We start from the raw sequence: 20,923 nt of genomic DNA on the forward strand, positions 1-20,923 counted from the left end.
TGTTGATTGCGTGAGGATTAAACAGGTTATATTTTACAAACAGGTGCGTGGCGTTCGGCTCTTTCCGGCAATCACGTCGATGAACTCGTCCAAAAATAATGACGTCACAGGGATTTTCCGAGTAGGTTTCTCATATAGATGAGTCATCCAGAAGCAATGAACATCAGTACCGAATACGATTTCCTATAAGCTCGCGTTGATTGCTTACCGGTGGACTCAAACTGAGGGATCTGATACTAGAAGAACCACACGTAAACAGCCGAGAGGGAGGAGAGGGAAGGGCTAAACGATTTCGGCCACTTTTCAAGATGGCGGCTCCTGAAAAGCCAAGTGGTAATCAAGGTACATAGAAAAACAACTGGGAATCCGTTGAATTGGGATCGCTATTTTAAGATGTGTGACTCATTGAGTTGTATGACTTCACAGCAATGCTACTTAACTAATGTTACTACTTTAAACACACACATTTTATGAATGAAATCGGTGACAAATAGTGAACTAATTGGTTATATGTTGGGATATTCCGGGGATAATTCTACAAGGAAGTCCGAATAATAAAAAGTAACTTGAATATAAAACATCTTAATAATCACTCAGAAGGGAAGAAAAAATATGTTTTATTGGTTTTATTTGTAAATGTCAGAGTTTTAGAAATTAAAAATCCTACGAAATGTGTTGTAATTGATTGCATGAATTAGGCTTTATAATCTCTACCAGGGCAATTCCATTAAAACTGGTTTTAAATATTTCAAGATTTTATTTTCATACCATCACAAGTTGGCCCTAGCTAACATTAGGTAGCGTTGATGAATGTATAGAATATGTGAAGATACACCCTGATGTGGCTTTAGGCATTATTAATTTAGTAACCACAATTTTGAAATGGAAAGGACAATTCCTATATATTGTGCTCAGATCCTAAAGCAGCATTACTAGTCTAGATCTAGATGTAGAGTTCAGATGCCCCAGTTGTAATCCTGGTCTAATAATGACTATACATTTGATTTTCCTCAAATTAATACAAAGTGGGGCCTATGACTACACTGACTAAGTTAGCGTATGTTTCAAGGACTATCATCTGAGGAGTCTACTATGATAATAATATTGTCTTTCGGGGGGCACACTCTGAATGGTTGAAGGTTGGTAGCAGATAGTAGCCAGGTATTACTAGTGACCATGTCTTTTAATTAAATTTGATCAGAGAGTCTTCAGAGTATCTTGAGTTTGGAGTTCCATGGTTCAAATCCCGGTCTGGTGGTGTGGTTGGGTGGCACAGTGGATAGCGCACTTGTCTTTCACCAAGACGACTGAGGCTTGATTCCCCGATTGGATGTGAAAAGTTTTTCCTCCCACATTAAGACCCCCTCCCTCGCACGCTTACATCTCGGCCCACAAGAGTGATTAATATAAGTTCTAAAGACTTGTTTCATAACTGTTGTGAAATGAATAAATCTAAAGTTTATTAAAAAAATTATCAGTCTGGTCCTGTTGCAATTATCATCTCCTTTTACAAACGTATTAAATGAACATCATGTTGGATCACTGACTCATATATAATGTCATTCTTTGGTTAAATCCTGGACCCCTTTGTCGTGTACAAACAATAAAATGATATGCCATCTCATCCCCATTGTCGTGTATGTATACGGCAAGAGACTTTGGTGTTACCTGTATAATGTTTAGCTTGTTATAACACATGGTTATAGTGGTGGTCTCCAATGTAAACAATATGGCGGCTACTCAATTCGATACCAATAGTTGTAATTCATCACCAAATATTTATTGAGACTTATGGAAGTGAATATGGATATTTTGATATAAGTCTCTATAAAAGCTGTTTGTATTTAGAAAAAAAACTAAAAAGACTTCATAACCTAAATCAATCCCCATTGGGAACCTGCACAACAACAATGTTTTGAATACATTGTATCGTTTGTTGCCAGACAGATATTGATTTCTCGTTCATAATCAGATGCCAGTTAGTCATTATGCTATGAAGATGTGTATGTCTAGATCTATGAACAACAATATGAAACAGTAACAACATTTCCTTACAGTTACCTGTTCATTTCTTGCAGCAGTTTCACTGTCTAAAAAGTACATTAATAACTCGCTATTTTGTTATAATATATGTGCGGGGACGAGTCTATTAAGAACATTCGGTAAGGAATCCGGACCGGAGTTGTGGTATGGAAATATTTAAAATAATCTGGTTAGAATTAAGTGATCTAAATATTGCATTGTGAAATTGTAAACGTTTTGTGTACATTTCAGAATTACGGAAAAAGCTGCTGATCAGTTTTACACCAGAAAACAACAGACCGCCACAGCCACAGACTCAGATGCCAATATCCCAACTGGACTTATTAGGGTACCAAACACAGAGGTATAAACACAAAGCTAAGGGACCTTTTAACCCAGTACTACAGGTCTGTTAGTATACCAGACAAATATATATAAACAAAGTGACATTATAACACCACCTGTACCAGACAGAGACAGACATTAGAGCTTCGCTAACCCTTTCACCCCTATGTAACTTTAGTCGACTCTACCATACATTGATATGTATGAGTCCATTATTGTCTATAGTGGTGAAAGGGTTAATCGAATTAAGTATGCTGCCACCACAATTTTGTATCTATACCTAGTTGTGGCAGCAGTGACCGAGAGGTTAAGGCGTCTGACCATCTTCGATCACTAGTTCAAATTCACTACTGGTTCATAAGTTTGTAGCCTACATGCATGGGGCAGTTGCCAGGTACTGACTGAAGGGTGGTGATTTTCTTACACCACCAAAACCTGGCTTGTCCCTAAATGACCATAGCTGTTAAAAAGACATCAATTAAAACAAACCAATATATGTATCCAGTAGAATACTGTGGCATTGTTAAAGAAGGCATTTACAATATTAAACGGAGATTGTATCATTTATATGCTTTGTTAAACATAGGAAAAGGTTCTTAGCAGCATTGGTGAGTTTCAAATGATTTCATGATATAAAGTTTGATGGTAAATATGTCTTTTGCTTAGTGCCATTATTTATATTATTATAGTCCAGAATCAACTCCCATATTCAATTTATTAGCTGACAAGAAATCTTTGTCATGTGTGTTTAAATATTGTGTATTTCAGTGCAGTAGAAGTGTGTATTGTATATTGAAAAGATGGGTAATAGTTATCATATCATGGTATCACATGTCTTTTTTCCCAGGGAACGAATGAATGTTAGATCACACATGTTGCAGACAACAGGAAAATTACAAATAGGAGATAAAGTAAGTTCATAAATCAAGTATGATTCATATACAGAAAACATGTTTTAAGTTTTCCTTTTGATATATTTATATGGGAATATGATTTTAAAACAAATAATGGCTTTTAGGATGACTTGGTTATATTACTGGACAGTTTTTACCTGGACCCCAATAGATTCTTACAAATTGTAGACATTAATAAGTCTGGTGTCAGGGCTAGAGAAAACTCGGGCTATACCATATATAATTCATGTGTGGTAGAAGGCAATATACAGGTATGTTGAAAGTGTTCTGTATGAGGATATTAGTTCACGTTATTTCACACTGCAGTAAAAAAAAAAAGGCTTTTCACTTGATTTATATTTCCCACATATTTCGATGCTAGATTTGTAAGACATTTTGTTTCCTTATTGATTTCAGTTTTTAACTTTTAACTAAGCTCCATCTTATTGTTGTTTTCAGACATACGATTTTACCGCCGATGATTTAAAAGAATTAACTGAAATAGGAAGAGGAAACTATGGCTATGTCACAAAAATGGTCCACGAGGTTAGCAGTACTGTGATGGCTGTCAAGGTGAGTATACTGTGTTTCACAGGGGAAACGTGAGGTCAGCAGTACTGTGATGGCTGTCAAGGTGAGTACACTGTGTTTCACAGGGGAAACGTGAAGTCAGCAGTACTGTGATGGCTGTCAAGGTGAGTATACTGTGTTTCACAGGGGAAACGTGAGGTCAGCAGTACTGTGATGGCTGTCAAGGTGAGTAAACTGTGTTTCACAGGGAAAAAGGAAACACTTCATGAGAAGTGTGAAGAGAGACTGGACTAGATGACTCCTAGTTATTAGATAGCTCAGTAGTTAGTTAGAGCACTCATCCTAAGGTAGAAGGCCCAGGGTTTGAATCCAAACTGGTCTGTTACAATGGTGCCTGTGACCAGCCTTTGTTTCAAGTAATGTGTGCACGCTTGGCAAGAGGATGTTTGACTTTTGATTGCATTGTAAAAAGTGTAGTTTTCAAGGGCAAAAACAAAACAAGGGAGGGAGGTGTCAGTGAGTGAGAGATAGATAAAAAAAATCTTAAAACATTTGCTATACAATTCACACTGCAGGTGCTGGTGGCACCAGGCCCTTAGATAGAAACATAACATTGTTGATAGGACAAAGTGATGTATTTAATTTGCTTGGTTAGTTCCAATATTTCCAGGGTACATAGAACTGATGAGAAATTTCATTGTTTTGCCAGCGAATACGTTCCACAGTAGACGAACGGGAACAGAAACAGCTGTTGATGGATCTGGAGGTTGTCATGCGGAGTAACGACTGTCCATTTATTGTACAATTTTATGGAGCCCTTTTTAAAGAGGTTTGTAAATTTTCGCTCAATATTTTAATTGTCTTTCTGATGCAATTAGTGGCTGGGTTGTAGGAGACGAATGAAAATAAAAACAAATTATGATTATTCTTCGAAGATAAGAAATCACACATGCTATTTGTACCTATCCAACCATTGGTTGGTTTTGTATTTTCTCTTTTGATAAAAACTGTTTATATGTTTTTGCAGGGTGATTGTTGGATATGTATGGAAGTGATGGATATTTCCTTAGACAAATTTTATAAATACATTTACTGTGTCGTGTTCAGTTCAATACCAGAGGACATCTTAGGGAAAATTACCGTTGCGGTAAGTACAAGCATCAAACTATAGTGATGACTGATGAGAGCATTTGTGTCAGGACACTTATTGATGTGACTGTGTGTATGCAGACAATGAAAAAATGAACATGAAATAAAGAAACAGGTAAAAATTGTGCTGCCATAAGTTTGTTAATTCCTTTCTTTTCATCACAGTTATTTATCAGTTCTCCTGACTGGGCATTCAAATGACAGCCAATATTCAACTAGTGAAACCCTAGCAATCTAAACTAGATAATTGAGTCTAATGGAAAGTTATGAATTGTATCGGATATCAAAATCATAGTTTCTTTTTTAAATGGTTGAAAATCTTTTTTCATTTTCAGACTGTGAAAGCTTTGAATTATTTAAAAGAATATTTGAAGATCATACATAGAGGTAAGTTGATCTATTAAGGAACACATCATCACATAACATTAAATTGATTGATTTTTATACTCTACTACTTAGGGTGAATAAAATACTATTATAATTGAGATATCCTAACAATGAGTAGCACTAAAACATGGTGCATGTTTGTTGTTACAAATTAGCTTGTTACATTATAAGTTGCTACAGAATCAAGCTTGATTCATAGATAAACTTGGATAAATATATTTATTATATTTTTGCCAGTGAAATATTGGATGCTATCAACTTGATAAATCTGATATCTTTCACACTGTGACAAAAATCAAATGTGAAAATATCACTTTTTGGTATTGACCAATCATAACGGTATCTTCTATTCGCTGCATTCAAAGTCAACAATTGTTTTTGTTTAGATTCAAATGAAGCGGTAGAATGAGTTGTTGTTATGGTAAATGTTTGGTACACACACTTAAGTATTTACATAAATATACAATTAATAACATTTTTATAACCAATCATACCAGAAAATAGCAGAAAACGTCAGAATTGTGTTGAGTATCCCATTCAAAATGGCGAATGAAACCTATCTTATATATCTTATGTATTTTTGTTGTGGTGCTTGTTCATCGGTGTTTCAACTGTCATCTGTTAACATTTGCATTAAACAACTTCTCTTTCCAAACAACATTGCAGATTTCAACCAAATGTTGTTGAAAGCATATTAGCCCATAATGTTCAAAATACTTGAAAATGAAGGGGCTGGCCCTTCTGAGAGTGAGCGGCAGAGTTAAAGGGGAATAAAATTGGCTGGTTTACTTTAAATGACATCTCTTCCCAAACTAGTGTGCCGGTTTTAACCAAATTTTGATGGTAATATCCTGGGTCTGTAGGTATCAAAATTATACGAATGAAAGGGCTGACCCTTTTTGGGGTCAAAAGGGGTCAAATTGGTGGTTGATTTTAGATGACAATCTCCTCCCAAATTACTCGGCATAATTCAACAAAATGGTTTTATAACCATCCTTGGCCCATGAGCAGAACTAATAAATAAAATGGCTAACATTCTTATAGGCTGGGATAATTTTGCGCTAAAAATTCTTCCCTTCTTAAATGCCCAGATGAGTGAATCAAAGCTTTTAGACTCTTTGTTTAAATTCATAAAAAAATCATTAAACCTACAATAGCATATATACTCTACATGGAATTATAACAGTATTAAGTTTTATATGGTCTTTGTCATTATATAAATCATGTATATGTTAATATAATTATAATCGATATTATTTTACAGATGTAAAACCTTCCAACATAATGTTAGACCGTAAAGGCAACATCAAACTCTGTGATTTTGGTATCAGTGGACAGCTGGTGGACTCAATAGCCAAGAGTCGAGATGCTGGCTGTCGGCCATACATGGCGGTAAGTACACTGTAGTGTTGTATTTCCTAACTTTCTTGTCACCTTGAGCTTATGCAATGGTGCAACATGCACTGTCATCTTTACCTTGAAAAATCTTCTTTTATGGAACTACGTGTCCTAGAGTCATAGCGTTCTGTGATGGAGGGCTCTAAAGCATCATGTTGAGTGTTCAAATAAACAATCTGAACTCATTTTCTAGGTTGAGTAGAGTCAAGTATGTTTAAAGCTTCAGGGGACACATACAGGAACAACCAGGGTCCAAATTCAATTAACATGTATTGTGTAGTTTGTAGTGAAAGGTAGTCAAGTTTGTTCAAATGAAAGAATGACAACCCACTTTCACATGTCATATGGGTCAAATCATTCAAATGTGCTCTAAAACTCAACAAACTTCTACTAAATAAAAGAGGGCTGTAATATTTCTCCTTAGGTTGTTGCATAATCTGTTGCACTAAACGGCTGTCAAAGTACAATCTGATCAATCACATTTAAGGTCACAAGGGTCAAATGTGTTAGGATCAAAACACAAAATCAAGCAAGTGGTTCAAGTCTGGCTTATCAATTCATTAATAGCAATGAACAGTATATGAAATTATTGAATTATTGAATTTTAATATTTTAAACTTGATACATTGTCGTAAACAAAACAAAATATAAACTTATTTGTGTCCACAGCCAGAGAGAATAGATCCAAGAGCGTCCAGTAAAGGTTACGACATTCGCTCAGATGTCTGGAGTCTGGGTATCACACTGGTAAGTCAACAGTTAACTGAGGCATTAGGGTCGTAATGGTGAGTGTCATATGTTGTCAGGCAAGTTATTACACATGATCAGATTGGTGCTTGTGAGATTTGAAGGGTGATATATCCTGAACCTAGTTTAATACCATGGATGCATTGCATACTTTCAATACACTGGTTTAACACGTAAGTATCAAGTGAAGTAAGAATTTGTGATGAAAGTGCCTAGACATTTGTAATGTTCATACAATGTGTCTAAATAAAAGTGCATCTGTTTATCAAGTGTTTTGTATTGATGTTGCATATTTCTTTGTTATATTTTCCTGTTCCCAATAACTAAATTCCTTGGTTTTTCTTTATTCTGTGCTAATAGATGGAGCTGGCCACCGGGAAGTTTCCGTACCCAAAGTGGAACAGTGTATTTGACCAGTTAACACAAGTGGTACAAGGCCCCCCTCCCCAACTCAAAGGCACAGAGGGCAAGTTCTCCGAGGATTTTGTCAATTTCCTCAACACATGGTAAATATCATTGATAAAATCTTGCCCTGCAAATCATATCACAGGAGTTCAGAGATTCTTTTATTGTAAAACTTTTGCTGTTTATATACCTCTTTGACTGGAGGTATTATCGTATGGTAATGTACATCTGTCGGTCAGTCTATTAACTTTACCTTACTTTTACCATAACTTCTAAACCAATTACTACCATTGTATTGCTTGTCTGAGTGTTACTTCAGAACTCTTGAGCATTTATGTATCAATTTTATGTATGTGTTATAACTAGAAGGTGTGTCAAAAGGTGAGGCACTTATAATGTATTCATTGCAACCATTCCACCAAGGTTACAACAAAAATACAGTTCAACACCATATGCATTAGTTGTGTTGACCTGTGTCCTTATCACAATTTATTACATAATGTACTGTGTTATCCAGTGAATATACCCATGTCATATTTTTGGGGTATTAACCCATGTAATATGACCTATCAGCCCTGTGATTGGTTGTAAGTTTCAATTGTGACGTCACGCCTATGACAAGTACATGACGTCACAGACTTGCGCAGTGGATTCAAAATGGTGGCTTTTTACATTTCAATGTTGCATGGAAATTGTCATTTTACACGAATAAATGCCACAAATCTTGATTATGTGATAAAAAGGATCTTACACTCGTTTTTATTTCATATGAAATTTATAAAACTCGTCACAAATTTTTCATTTTAGCTCGCCAGAGGCTCACTAAATTGAAAAATTCTTAGACTTGTTTCATAATCTCATATGAAATGGAAACTCATAACTGTAAGATCCTATATATATAGTTGATTTTCTGATCCTGTACAAGCCACAAAACTGGTTTCAATATGAATATCCAAAGTATCTAAGGTACCTAATTATTTCCACCTCTGTTATGAGGCAAAGATGTAAAATCTATTCGTAACTTGCTATTCATGTTACATGGAAAAACATGCTTAAATCTTTGAGATGTTACTTACTTGAGAATAGAAAAACAAGATAAGAAATGTCAGTTATTGTGGAACCAAAACAAATTAAGTCCTTAGATTAACATATCTGTCTTTCATAATTAACTTTTTGAGATTGTATGGTTCTTAAAATGAACCTCTAAAGACAGTGCTGATAACATTTTGTTCATTTTGTAGTCTAACCAAGGATGAAAAGGAGAGACCAAAATATAACAAATTAATTGTGAGTATTCAAAAAGACACTATTCCGTCTTTGCGTATTGCAGAGTTATCTGCTCTTGAGAGCAGGTATTGATTGTTACCACCGGAACATCATTTGTTTGTGAGAGTAACGTCGTCACTTTTTGAGAAAACGATGTAATTTTTCTCACACAAACCAATGACATAACAATCAATACCTGCTCACAAGAGAAGATAACTTTGCAAATACGCAAAGACAGAATTTCAATGTTTATGTTGTTATATAAGGGATAACCGGTTGGAGCTAGTACAATAGATTAATGGTACCTCGTTTTTGCAACAGCAAAATAGCTGATAAATTTCCACAAATATGGAGGGTGATATCTGTTCTATAATTTTGACATTATCTGACATCCAAAATTTATACAAATCATCAAATTAGATCCAATCTTGTGTCACATTATTCCGATGTGAAAATACATTGTATATTGTGATTTTATATCTGCAGAATGTTCTGAGTAACAAATGAAATTCTTTGTTGCTACTTTACATTGTATTTTTTATTTTATTTTTAATGTACGGTAATAGATTAGTGTTTTATAGACGTCAAGTTTACTGCAATCTAACTAGGTGTGTAATTTTACTTAGCTATTTATTCATTTTCAGGAGCATCCTTTTATAAAGCGTTACGAGGAGTTGGAAGTTGATGTAGCAAGTTATGTCTGTAGTATACAAGACCAAATGAGGGATAGCTCTCATGAAACAGACCAACAGTATGCATTTTCCTTCTCGTGATAATGGGCCAAGCCTTTGGACACACAAACAGACACTTTGACTCGCAGGGTGCGTACGGCTCTGATGTACGCCTACGAATACACAGAGTAAACCAGTCTGCTGTGTCCGCCCACCCATGTTGTGGTATCCAGTAGACGGGCTTATTGTTCTATAGCTGTGGCTATATTTAGTTGGACAGAACACTGGAAGTTTAGTGTTATAATCCGTGACTACAGTCAGTGAGTGAGAGTGGATAGACTATCACCTATGCAGATTTTTTACAACAAATTGCAAAATGCAGGAGAGGCTGTTCCTTCACACAATATGCATGCTCTTATAGATCATTTTTTTCTATCACAGGAGAAACTGTTGATTCACAAATCATGCAAACATTTTTACTCTTCACCTAACTTGTACATTCTAACAAATAGTATCACAATTTGTTGGTATAGAGGACTGCATTTTAGCGATCAGATTCAAACAAAGTGGTGACATTAATAAGATCAAAGGTTTTAAAAAAGAAATCCTGTTCATTTTCAAGGCTGGTACAGAATCCCAATTCCTCCACAAAATCTCATATTAAACTATTAATTGATACTACTTTCAAAGCATTTGTGAGGACAGGGAACAGCTTCCAATTTGTTGATTGATTGCTGAGCTAAACAAAGTTGCAATTATTTAATTGTCATTTAAGTGAGAGAGGAGAAAACATTTGTTTACTTTTGACTTTAATAAGAGAGAAGCAAACAATCTTGTTTTCCTGTTTGTTTAACATGAGTGAAGAAATACGGCTAATGAGTCCTAGAAAATTTCATGATATGCATGTATGAACTGTAATTGCAGTATTTTAGAGCTCTTCACCATGATGCCATTGTAGGTTCTTACGTTCCACATGAGCCTGTAGCCATCAGACATTTGGTGATGGGGTTATAGTGTTTTGTATTGTTGCTAAAATGATGTGTGTGGATGTGAGCATGTGGGCATGAATTCTGTCTTGACACTATCACTGTGGAGATTAGTGAGTAATCTCACCTTTTAAAGTACTTGGTGATATTCTTTGCTATTCATAGACAGCAATACACAGACAGTTTAATTTCTATAAGGGAAATTGTATTGTTAAAACTGTTAAAAGAATGCCTTGTATTGTACATGCATATTATTTATTGTAGTATATAATTTGAAGATGCAGCAGGAAGGATTATAAAACAGTACAAAGCTGACCTTGTTTAGGTTACACCATAGGGAGTATTTATAAAACAGCTGATTTAGTTTAGGTTACACTACAGGGATGGCAGTAAAAACAGTACACAGCTGATTTAGTTTAGGTTACACTACAGGGATGGCAGTAAAAACAGTACACAGCTGATTTAGTTTAGGTTACACTACAGGGATGGCAGTAAAGACAGTACACAGCTGGTTTAGTTGAGGTTACATTACAGGGATAGCAGTAAAGACAGTACACAGCTGATTAAGTTTAGGTTACACTACAGGGATGGCAGTAAAGACAGTACACAGCTGACCTAATTTAGGTTATACTACAGGGAGGGCAGTATAAAACAGTACACAGCTGACCTTGTTAAGGTTACACTACAACAGGGAGTGAGGGCACTCAGGGCAGTATAAAACAGTACACAGCTGATCTAGTTTAGGTTACACCACAGGGAGTGCAGTATAAACCAGTAAATAACTGACCTATTTGAGGTTACACTACAGGGAGGGCAGCATAAAACAGTACATAGCTGACCTTGTTAAGGTTACACACAAGTTATATCAGAACATCGAATGTCTCGGTGAATCAGTTAGCAATAAAGGAGATGTGTGTGATTTTAATAAGAAATTGTGTTGTTTTAAATCTAAATGATGCATATAATGGATCTGAATTGAACAAAGAATGACTTAAATATTCCAGTACAAAATTGACAAGATTATTTTTTTATGTACAATGATTAGTAATTTGTGTCGTTTTGAAGGTATCAACTTTAGAAATGTATATTGGTTAATAGTCTGCTGTTTAGACATTTGTATACCATGTATTCCTATCGTAATGTGTAAATGGTATCAGATTATGTGGACTATACTGAACTGATCACCTAACTTTCCTTATTTAAAGTTTCAAGTTAAAAAAAATGTAAATATATTTCTTTAAATCTAATAATGTTGTGATGTTTTGCTGTACTACAGTTTGAAAATTAATTCAAAATATATATTTGGTGGTTCAGTGATGTTAAAAGCTGATTAGATGAAATCAGATCAATGGAAATGATTATAAATCTAACCAAACGGGGCATATTTTGTCACGAAACAAAATTCTTTATTTGATCATAATGTACATCTTGCTAAAAATTGCTCTGCAACCATTTCAAGTAACCTTTTGCAGTTCAAAATGGGAATTTTTTAAAAACCATTAAATTATAAAATTAGTTGTACTACTGTATCTACTGACTTAATGTAAAACTAATATGTGCCGGTTTAAGACTGTTCCTCCAAGAGGTCTGGGTGGAGTACTAGTTTTTATCACATTTATAGTGTGATGTTTTTTATGTCAAAATATGGTGTGTAATATCTAAAAGAATCAGTGGCATCAGTATATGTGCATGTTTCAAAACATTTTCCATTTAACTTTACCTTCTCAAATAGACCTCTTGCTGTATTGAAGGGGTTGTTTGAGAGGGTGTTATATTCCATTAAACTGTTGGGGTGTCAATCTTGACATTGAGCAATGATCTGTGTGTTGAGCAGATGTGGGTGTGTTCCCTGTGAGCATGAATGATGTATGATGAACCAAAGTTGGCATGCCCCGTAATCCGCTGTAGTACGTGTATACCATGGTATCATCATGCCCCGTAATCCGCTGTAGTACGTGTATACCATGGTATCATCATGCCCCGTAATCCGCTGTAGTACGTGTATACCATGGTATCATCATGCCCCGTAATCCGCTGTAGTACGTGTATACCATGGTATCATCATGCCCCGTAATCCGCTGTAGTACGTGTATACCATGGTATCATCATGCCCCGTAATCCGCTGTAGTACGTGTATACCATGGTATCATCATGCCCCGTAATCCGCTGTAGTACGTGTATACCATGGTATCATCATGCCCCGTAATCCGCTGTAGTACGTGTATACCATGGTATCATGTAGCTGTGATAGGAGTGCGAGTTGCTGTGGATACATCCTTTGAAACTTCAGCAGACATCTGCAGCGTGATGAGTCTGAGTCAGCTGTTGGTAAACCTCTTTGTAACATTTGGCAGTGGATCTGTTTTCTGAGCGTCTGGGGACCTATTCTTATCAACATTGAGCAGATAACTGTTATGTGGTGAGAAATTGTAGAAGTGTTCCTTATGATATTAAAAACAGATCTGTTTATTGACAGACTGTGGGTATGTCTCTGGTAGCAGTGAGCAGGGATCTATACACATGCTCATCTATACACATGCTCCTTACATCATGCAGTGTTGTGTGATGAACAGCAATATCAAACCATTCATGTTTTCCTGTGCACCATCGCACAAAATGCATGCCTTTGTGGTGTGTTCTTTGTGAAGTGATCGGAGGGGCTTCTGACACCGAGTAGTGATTTGCTGTGTATTGAAACAATATGGTAGTGATCTGGTTTGAAGAGCACAGCCTTTTGACACTTATCAGTGACCTGCTGTGGGGTTAGTAGCTCATTTGGGCATGCCTTCCATGTTGTTCAAGATGCATGTGGACGTGAGAGTAAAGATGTATTTGGATGCTAATTGATTTTGTATGTGGCTGCATTAGATGGATTTTTTTATGCTGATAAACAGGTTATTATGCCAATTTAATACTACTATGATACATGTATGCAATTTTTTTTAATTATTGTATAACTTTGAATATTATAACCATATCTATACCATGACACAGTAAGACAAAGACTTGAAATATTTTCTCGGTGTGGAAAATGTTCTTTATTGGATAAGCCCTTTTTGCACTTAGTCATAATGAGTTAATAACAAGTAGGATTTTAGCGTGGAATCTTGTGAAATAATCCTGTTTGTACTGTATATGATCTGTATTCTGAGCAGGAAACCAATAAATCAGCACACACAGAAACTGTTTGAAAGTTCACAAAAGGGCAGCATAATTACCATATTACCCTTTGTTAAGAGCTGTCTTGGTCAGTGTCCGTGTCCTTTCTCCATACAGGACCTAACCTCTGGTTCAATCTGATAATCTCAATCATATGATTAACACTTTATATAGCCATGATTACAAATCAGTGTCTCCTCACATATCTTTATAATGCTGAAAGATTTAATTTCCACCTTTGACCCCATTGGTCAAGGTCATTTGTTTTTTTCACAAGTTTTGTAAGCATTCTGTTACAATGAAATTTCTAGCTACATAGTGCTGAGACTGGTCACTATGTTGTAACTATTTCTATCTTCTCAATATAATGTTATTTAGCTACAAAGTGCTTTACCTAATTACATTACATTGTTAATGATTTATTTGTGCAAAGAAACATGATGGTTGATTGTTAATACAAAATTAAATGAAATGCAGAAACAAGTTTTTCTATTATTTGTTATAATTGAACTCGTAATATATTCAAAATTCATGTATATTTTCAAAATTGTATTTCAAAAACATTGATTCAAATAATTGATGTATGTTTGAGGTTTTATGTCTTCCCTACAGGTCTTGACAGTATTCACAGATTATCAACAACCTCCCTGGGGTTTGTGGGTGGGATCCAAGGAGGTTAGGAGAATCAGGGGGTTTGTGGGTGGGATCCAAGGAGGTTAGGAGAGTCCGGTGGTTTGTGGGTGGGATCTAAGGAGGTTAGGAGAATCGGCCAACAACTGCTATAGAATAGAGAAAACATCGCTTTGTCTGTTTTCTACCTTATACCAGATATACATATACGTTGGTCACACCCTAAGTTATTTTGTCAACGATCCCACTGTTATATTTATTGATTATGATTTCATGTCACCTTACAACAACAAATATATATATACTTATAGCTGAGGTGACCATTACATTGTAATGTCCCTAGGCCTTCAGGTTCATATCAACGTTGCTGATATTGGTTAAAAGCAAAGGAGCTTGTTTAAATCTGCACCATTGGTGAATCAATACTGTTTAATAACAAAGAAATTGCTTTTAAATTTTGGTAAATGTTGGTAACATCCATTCAGCATCAATTCCTTTAACCCTTACCATAGATTGGAAGAGGCATGATGTGTTTGCATTTCCATCAGTCCGTACCACAACCTAGTTAGAACCTGTATTTAGTTCTATTACTTTATACTAGAAGCCCAACAGTAATCAAAGTTAATGTGTGGATACATCTTGAGGAGTACTACACCAATATATCCAATGTAGGTCACTGTGACCTATATTTTGTTTGACTTTGCATAACATAATGTATTTGTTTTGTTTAGTCTTAGCATTCAGCTTTATTTTCATCAAACAGGAGCCTGGATATATGTGTGCTTTGCAAAGCATTCTTGAGTACCACATTGCCTATTTACTCCCCCACCAATTACCTGTAAAAGGTGAGGGGGATTCTATAGGTTTGCACTCTCTCAGTAAAGTTTGACTGAGGCATATCTTCAATACTCATTCACTTGAAATAACTAGATTTGCTATGCAAGTACAACTTAAGACTGCCTAGCGAAGTGTCAAAAAGTAGGTTACAGTGATGTATGCTTTGACCTCAGTTTTAACATGTTATTAATGTTCATCCCGAGTACCAGATTTGGTATGAAAGTAAATCATGGGATGGTGGAGAGCACAGCACAAGAAGCAGGTCACTGTGACCTATCCTTTTACCTTCCCATTTGAAATTTTTGTTGGTAGCACATCTCCTTTACTATTTCACCAGCATTATCCAAATTTAGATTGCATGTATACATTTATGGTGGTGGAGTGCAGTTTACGAATAGTTTGTCAATGTGATATAGGCTCAGACCTCAATAACTGATAAAAACTATGTCCAAATCTGATCTTCTGGAGTAACCAAATTTGGTATTTATAATACAGAAAGGGTCAAAAAAGGATTTGACCACACATATCTACACCATCAAATTCGGATATGTTGAGGAAGAATTCAACGGCAAAATGATTTCCTAGATTTCCTATTGGTAAAGAAATATGACGGAACCGTGAAGGCCTCATCACCGATCCTTAGCACCATGATTTAGCCATAGTACACACGTTGCGCACTGGATGTGGCATGGTTGTCACAGAGCAATGGGACAAAATGCAAGAGCAGACATTTTGATACTAGTATATCCGAATTGTGCACTATAAAGGGGTACGAGAATAGTTTCAAAGTAAGGAGAAGAACAAGAGAATGCCAATTCAGGAGAAGAATAAAATAAAATTCCAGTGGTCATCCTTTATATCAAAGGATATATCTGAAACCATCCAGAGAGTATATCGCGGGCATAGCAATAGCTAACGATAGAATACATTGTATAATGCGTGCAGAAAATGCAGAAAATCGAATGCAAGAACTGCGACGGATCATATATCTGAGAAACTGGGCGGCGATTTCGGGTCTGACATGGTGAACACTGGAAGAATACGGAAACCCAAGAGGGAAAGACATTCACGCGATCAGAGAGGAAGCAGTCGGAGTCACAGGTAAATAAAATTGGCAACCACATGCCATGCCCCACAGCAACATCATGTTATATACTAGGATGTATCGAAAGAATGAGAAGACAGCGAGAAAAATATGTTTAAGCGGCAGATAAAGGAAGCCATCTGGATGCTACCGCAGCAGGTCAGTTCTGAATCCAGGTGAGTGACCTCATAGACTCGCAGATCTATAATCAGGTATTAAACAAAGCGTAACCATTTGATTATCCTTTGTCCTTTTGGATGCTAGGTGTCTTGCTTTAACTTCAGTTTTACGTACAGTTGCTACCTTCAGTTGCTACCATGTAGCAAAGTCTGCATATCTCTTAACCTCCGTATCTGACGCTTATGCGCCAGTACTTCCCTCTGTGTTAAATATGACTCTACTGCAGACCATAGCCAATGATACTGTCTTCTTTGGTCTAATAACAAAATAGCGGTGGCATCACTTTTGCTACTTTGGTCATCCTGTCGGTCTCCATTTGTGGTGTTAGCAGACAGAGATACATGGTTGCTAAGGATGAGTGTCGCTCAGTCAAGATTCCCTGCTGATCCTGCATGACAATATCAGCAGCTCTGTTTATGGAAGATTCAAAAGTAGATTCGGTATCTCTGAAATGTGGAAAAGCTAGAATCTCGTTATGTAGTGTTGCCTGATCCACGAAGAAAGAGAATCTTGAGCCAGCGGGTCCGACATTTTCTAAAACCATTAATCCTGGTAGTGAAAGCGAAGCTCTTCTATTATTTAATCTTGAACAATGTTTATCATTAGTCTAGTGCGCATGTTCTTCTTTGAAACTTTTGATTCCAACAATCTTGTATGACTCATCAGTATTGTGGCTTCTCTTTTAATTTTCTTGTTAACAGCAACATCCATCAACTGAAGAATATTAGCCATTTTTATTTTGAAGTATTTTTCTTCTTCTTGCCGAATGGGATGTTTTATTAGCATAGTGTCGATACTCCAGCGCCGGGTTGGTGAAAAGCTAAAATTTATTTTCAATTCAACATATTTTATAACATTAAGAATTGGTGGAAGAGTCCGCATTATACGTTCTGTGAAAGGATGGCATGTCGGAAGCTAAATGTGATTTTCGCTCAGATGGATGGATTGAATTCATGCTCTTATTGTCACAGTCACTGATTCGCCGTATGTAATTGGCATGGGATCCACTTGTCCGGCTTGTGTTGACCGTATGGAGATGGTTGACAGGGACTTCTATACTGTTGTTGAGGCTTTTATGAAACATGACCACGCTGTTCCCATCTCTCTAATGCTCGAATGTTTCCTAGTTCAGCGTCTGTAACATATGTGTTACACGTCCGAGATCTCTGGAGTAGTAATCCCAAGTAGCAAATCTGGCAGCCTGGCGTTGAACATTCTCAAGTCGTTACATCTATTTTGTAACGGTTTGTGCCTTGACTTTCTATGGGCAACTCCTTCGGTTCCGCCTTAAAAATCCAACAGATCTTGCAGCTTTGGCTTATGTTTGACATACGTGCCCTGTCTCAAGAGGTCATGACTAACGTGGACGCTAGGATATTTGCTGCCTTGGACAATTTCAAAATCGTAGCCATGCATATGTGGTAACTTGCATTGACTAGCTTCCGCTTTCGTGTTGTTCTGATAGTGATACACATTTGAAGATGGAATGGCATTTGCAATTGAGTTGTTTCGAGTCCTACAAGAGCTCGTATGTAGCTTGCCGAGTCGTAACTGCTATTGATCGGGCGATGAATCAAGCAAGCGTAGGCAGAGAGTTTCACCTGTGAAGACACAATGCTTAAGAGGTCATTTAAAAAAGGCTAAGAATGGGAGGAGGGGCCATGCCATTGTCTTTGGGCACCCCGGTTGTTACGTCCGCCGTTGCTAACTCACAACCTTCTACCCAGACATGACGTTTACTGTTGTTTAGGTCCCACTTATCCTGTAATAGTGTAGCTTTGTGAGAAGCCGTTGGTGTAGGGGTGACATCTATTTGTTTGCCAGATATTGTACTGTGACTATCTGCTGCGTCTCGCATGACTCTGAAATCCATTGTGTTCATAAATCGTCCGTTAAGATGTAATGATTATTTAGTTTTTTTTCTGTGGGGAAATTGGATGGCTGATCGTGCCCCGCCTTGGGACAAGTCCCAACAGTTTGGGGTAAATTCGGCCCAATTTCGGGATCAAGACGCCGTAAAGAATATGCAACGTCAGATTTTCCCGCCACTGTCATGACTTTCCATGAGTTGCCTTGGCCGAACCTGCTCCAAATTGATATTTCAGTCGTTTATTACAGCAATATATATAATGTTATACCATCATATTATATTACTTATGACACAAATAAGTAGCAATTTGCTTTACTAAAAGTTTTCAAAACTAGGAAGAGCCTAGTGAGGTCATTGACTTGATTTTCTTTAGTACACTAAAAACGTTGCTTTATCCTTTTGGTGTCTTTTATAATTAAGTTTCAATCTCATTTACATTATACTTGTATTTGTCCAAGACCCAAAATATCAGTGTTGGTCCTGGAATTACCCCGGGGTGAACTTGCCGAAAACTTCCCTACTGTATATTATATATCAAAAGCATGATATGATACTTCCGTTACTGAGTTAACATTAAGCAATTAACAGTCAAATACTTTGTGGTGACTTGTCTGCATATTAGTGGTCGGAGGCGTATACCTGTTAATTTGGCAAACTTTCAGGCTAGGGTTTGGGGGCTGCCTAGGCATACAGTGCGTCCGGGGTAGAGGAATAGTAAAGGGCTCAGGGGGCAATCCCCGCACTAGAAAATGATTCGAAGATTTTAAATACTATCGGGCGTCAGAATGACGTATTTGATAACGTCAACATCAATCGAGAACTGTTAACGCTTTCAATATATATGTGAAATTCAAACAAACAAGAGAGCCTAGAAGGATCATGGCGCTCATCATCAAAGGATCTTTGTCATATCTACAAAAGATTGTCTTTTACCTTCCTTGCTCTTCATTTTACTTACAGGTTCTTTTACCCAGTCCCAGGTTGGAAAGCTTAAACGGGGATCTTGTACATTTACTCAATTCTCGTAATGCCATATTCCACTTGCCACTATGACAAATATACCTATATGCAAAATAATGAAAAATTGTAATTATCACATAATAAGAAGTGCTGTCAATGACGGATGAATTATCATTAGGGCCAGATTTTTTAACACGGGAACAATTAAGGGGAACTTACATATTTTTTTTTATTGATAACAAAATTGAAATTTCAAAAATTCAATATAGCTGTCTGGTGGTCATCTTGGTGTTCCCATCAGTCCCAAAATTCTTTGGGAACCCTCGTGTGAAATTTGAGAAAGAGCATCGATCGAGCTCTTTCTGAGAAATAGCACTAACAATCTTAAACCCTCAAAATTCTAGATATGGACACCTGTCAACCATCTTAGTTTTTTCGGATCGTTCTCAAAATTCGAAAGGCGTAATAAGGAACCATGGAGAATTTTCCTGTAAAATTTGAGCAAGATCCCTCCTGGGCTACATTCGCGTATCCCGCTTGAAACAAAGGGACATGAGAATTTGTTACCTAAACTAAGTCGTTTAGAGCAGGGACGTATAGTGAAGGGGATTAGCAACTCCCTCTCTGCCTTACCAATTTTCTGACACGTCAATCTAGACTTACCTCCCCCTGATTCCGGAGTAGATAGCGAGCGCCACCTATCTCAATTTTGACAAAGCAAGATGGCGTCGATACCGCTTCGTTAGATGCAGAAGTTGGTGTGAAAACAAACCAATCTCGATAAGTGTTCTTACGTCTTTTGTTTATCCAATTGTAATAAGCTGATTGTATTACTTTTAATTGATAAAATCTGTGGTATCATAGTAATTGATGTCTCGTTTTTGGGGTATATTTTTCTATTTTTAAACGCGATGTAACGCGTGGTTCAGAGTATTGTGGTGGGCCTCGATAGACAAAAATGCGGGATAAAAAAAACACACATGTATGTGAACCACCTCACTCCAAAAGTATCTGACCGATCTTTTTTAAATTAGCAGCAATAGAAAGCTGAATAAATTTTATAACGACACAACCCATTTTAATTGCAAATAACATAATTTAACTTGTGTTATTTTTGTGTCAAAAAGACTAAATATCAGCATTATTTTTCACTGGAACGTAAATCATTATTGCGAAAGTAGTTGGTGACTGCTCACTGTTTTGATTAAATTTTATAAACTCTCGATTATATTTTTTAAAACAATTAATATCAATAAACAGCTGGGTAATTTCTATGTTAAGTAGGCCTGATTTGATTTGCATTACTTGGAACGATAGCGATGTCACAGATGAAATTACTCGTCTGGTAACGAAGGACACGTGTTGTTAAAAACCCTAAACAAAAATGCGGGATAAAAAAACCC

At 36.6% G+C, this 20,923-nt stretch overlaps 1 protein-coding gene across 1 annotated transcript; it reads left to right on the plus strand.

Moving 5' to 3' along the window:
• The first annotated feature begins 44 nt into the window (after window positions 1-44).
• LOC110442146 (dual specificity mitogen-activated protein kinase kinase 4-like) lies at window positions 45-14,442 on the plus strand. Its single transcript, XM_021485613.1, has 12 exons — window positions 45-342; window positions 2,275-2,386; window positions 3,215-3,278; window positions 3,720-3,833; window positions 4,501-4,620; window positions 4,819-4,938; window positions 5,276-5,327; window positions 6,592-6,719; window positions 7,395-7,472; window positions 7,833-7,978; window positions 9,119-9,164; window positions 9,788-14,442. Exons 1-12 carry the CDS (start codon window positions 309-311, stop codon window positions 9,914-9,916), a joined length of 1,143 nt encoding a protein of 380 aa, XP_021341288.1. The 5' UTR covers window positions 45-308; the 3' UTR covers window positions 9,917-14,442.
• Window positions 14,443-20,923: the final 6,481 nt, after the last annotated feature.

The sequence above is a fragment of the Mizuhopecten yessoensis genome, unplaced genomic scaffold (assembly GCF_002113885.1).
Source record: "Mizuhopecten yessoensis strain PY_sf001 unplaced genomic scaffold, ASM211388v2 scaffold716219, whole genome shotgun sequence".
Taxonomy (NCBI): domain Eukaryota; kingdom Metazoa; phylum Mollusca; class Bivalvia; order Pectinida; family Pectinidae; genus Mizuhopecten; species Mizuhopecten yessoensis.

Bases quoted from the DNA above. Each gene is read 5' to 3' on its own strand.
- LOC110442146 (XM_021485613.1), top strand. From the start codon at position 309: ATGGCGGCTCCTGAAAAGCCAAGTGGTAATCAAG. The intron at 4,939-5,275 runs GTAAGTACAAGC...TTTCATTTTCAG, and splicing joins TAGGGAAAATTACCGTTGCG to ACTGTGAAAGCTTTGAATTA. The intron at 9,165-9,787 runs GTGAGTATTCAA...ATTCATTTTCAG, and splicing joins CAAAATATAACAAATTAATT to GAGCATCCTTTTATAAAGCG.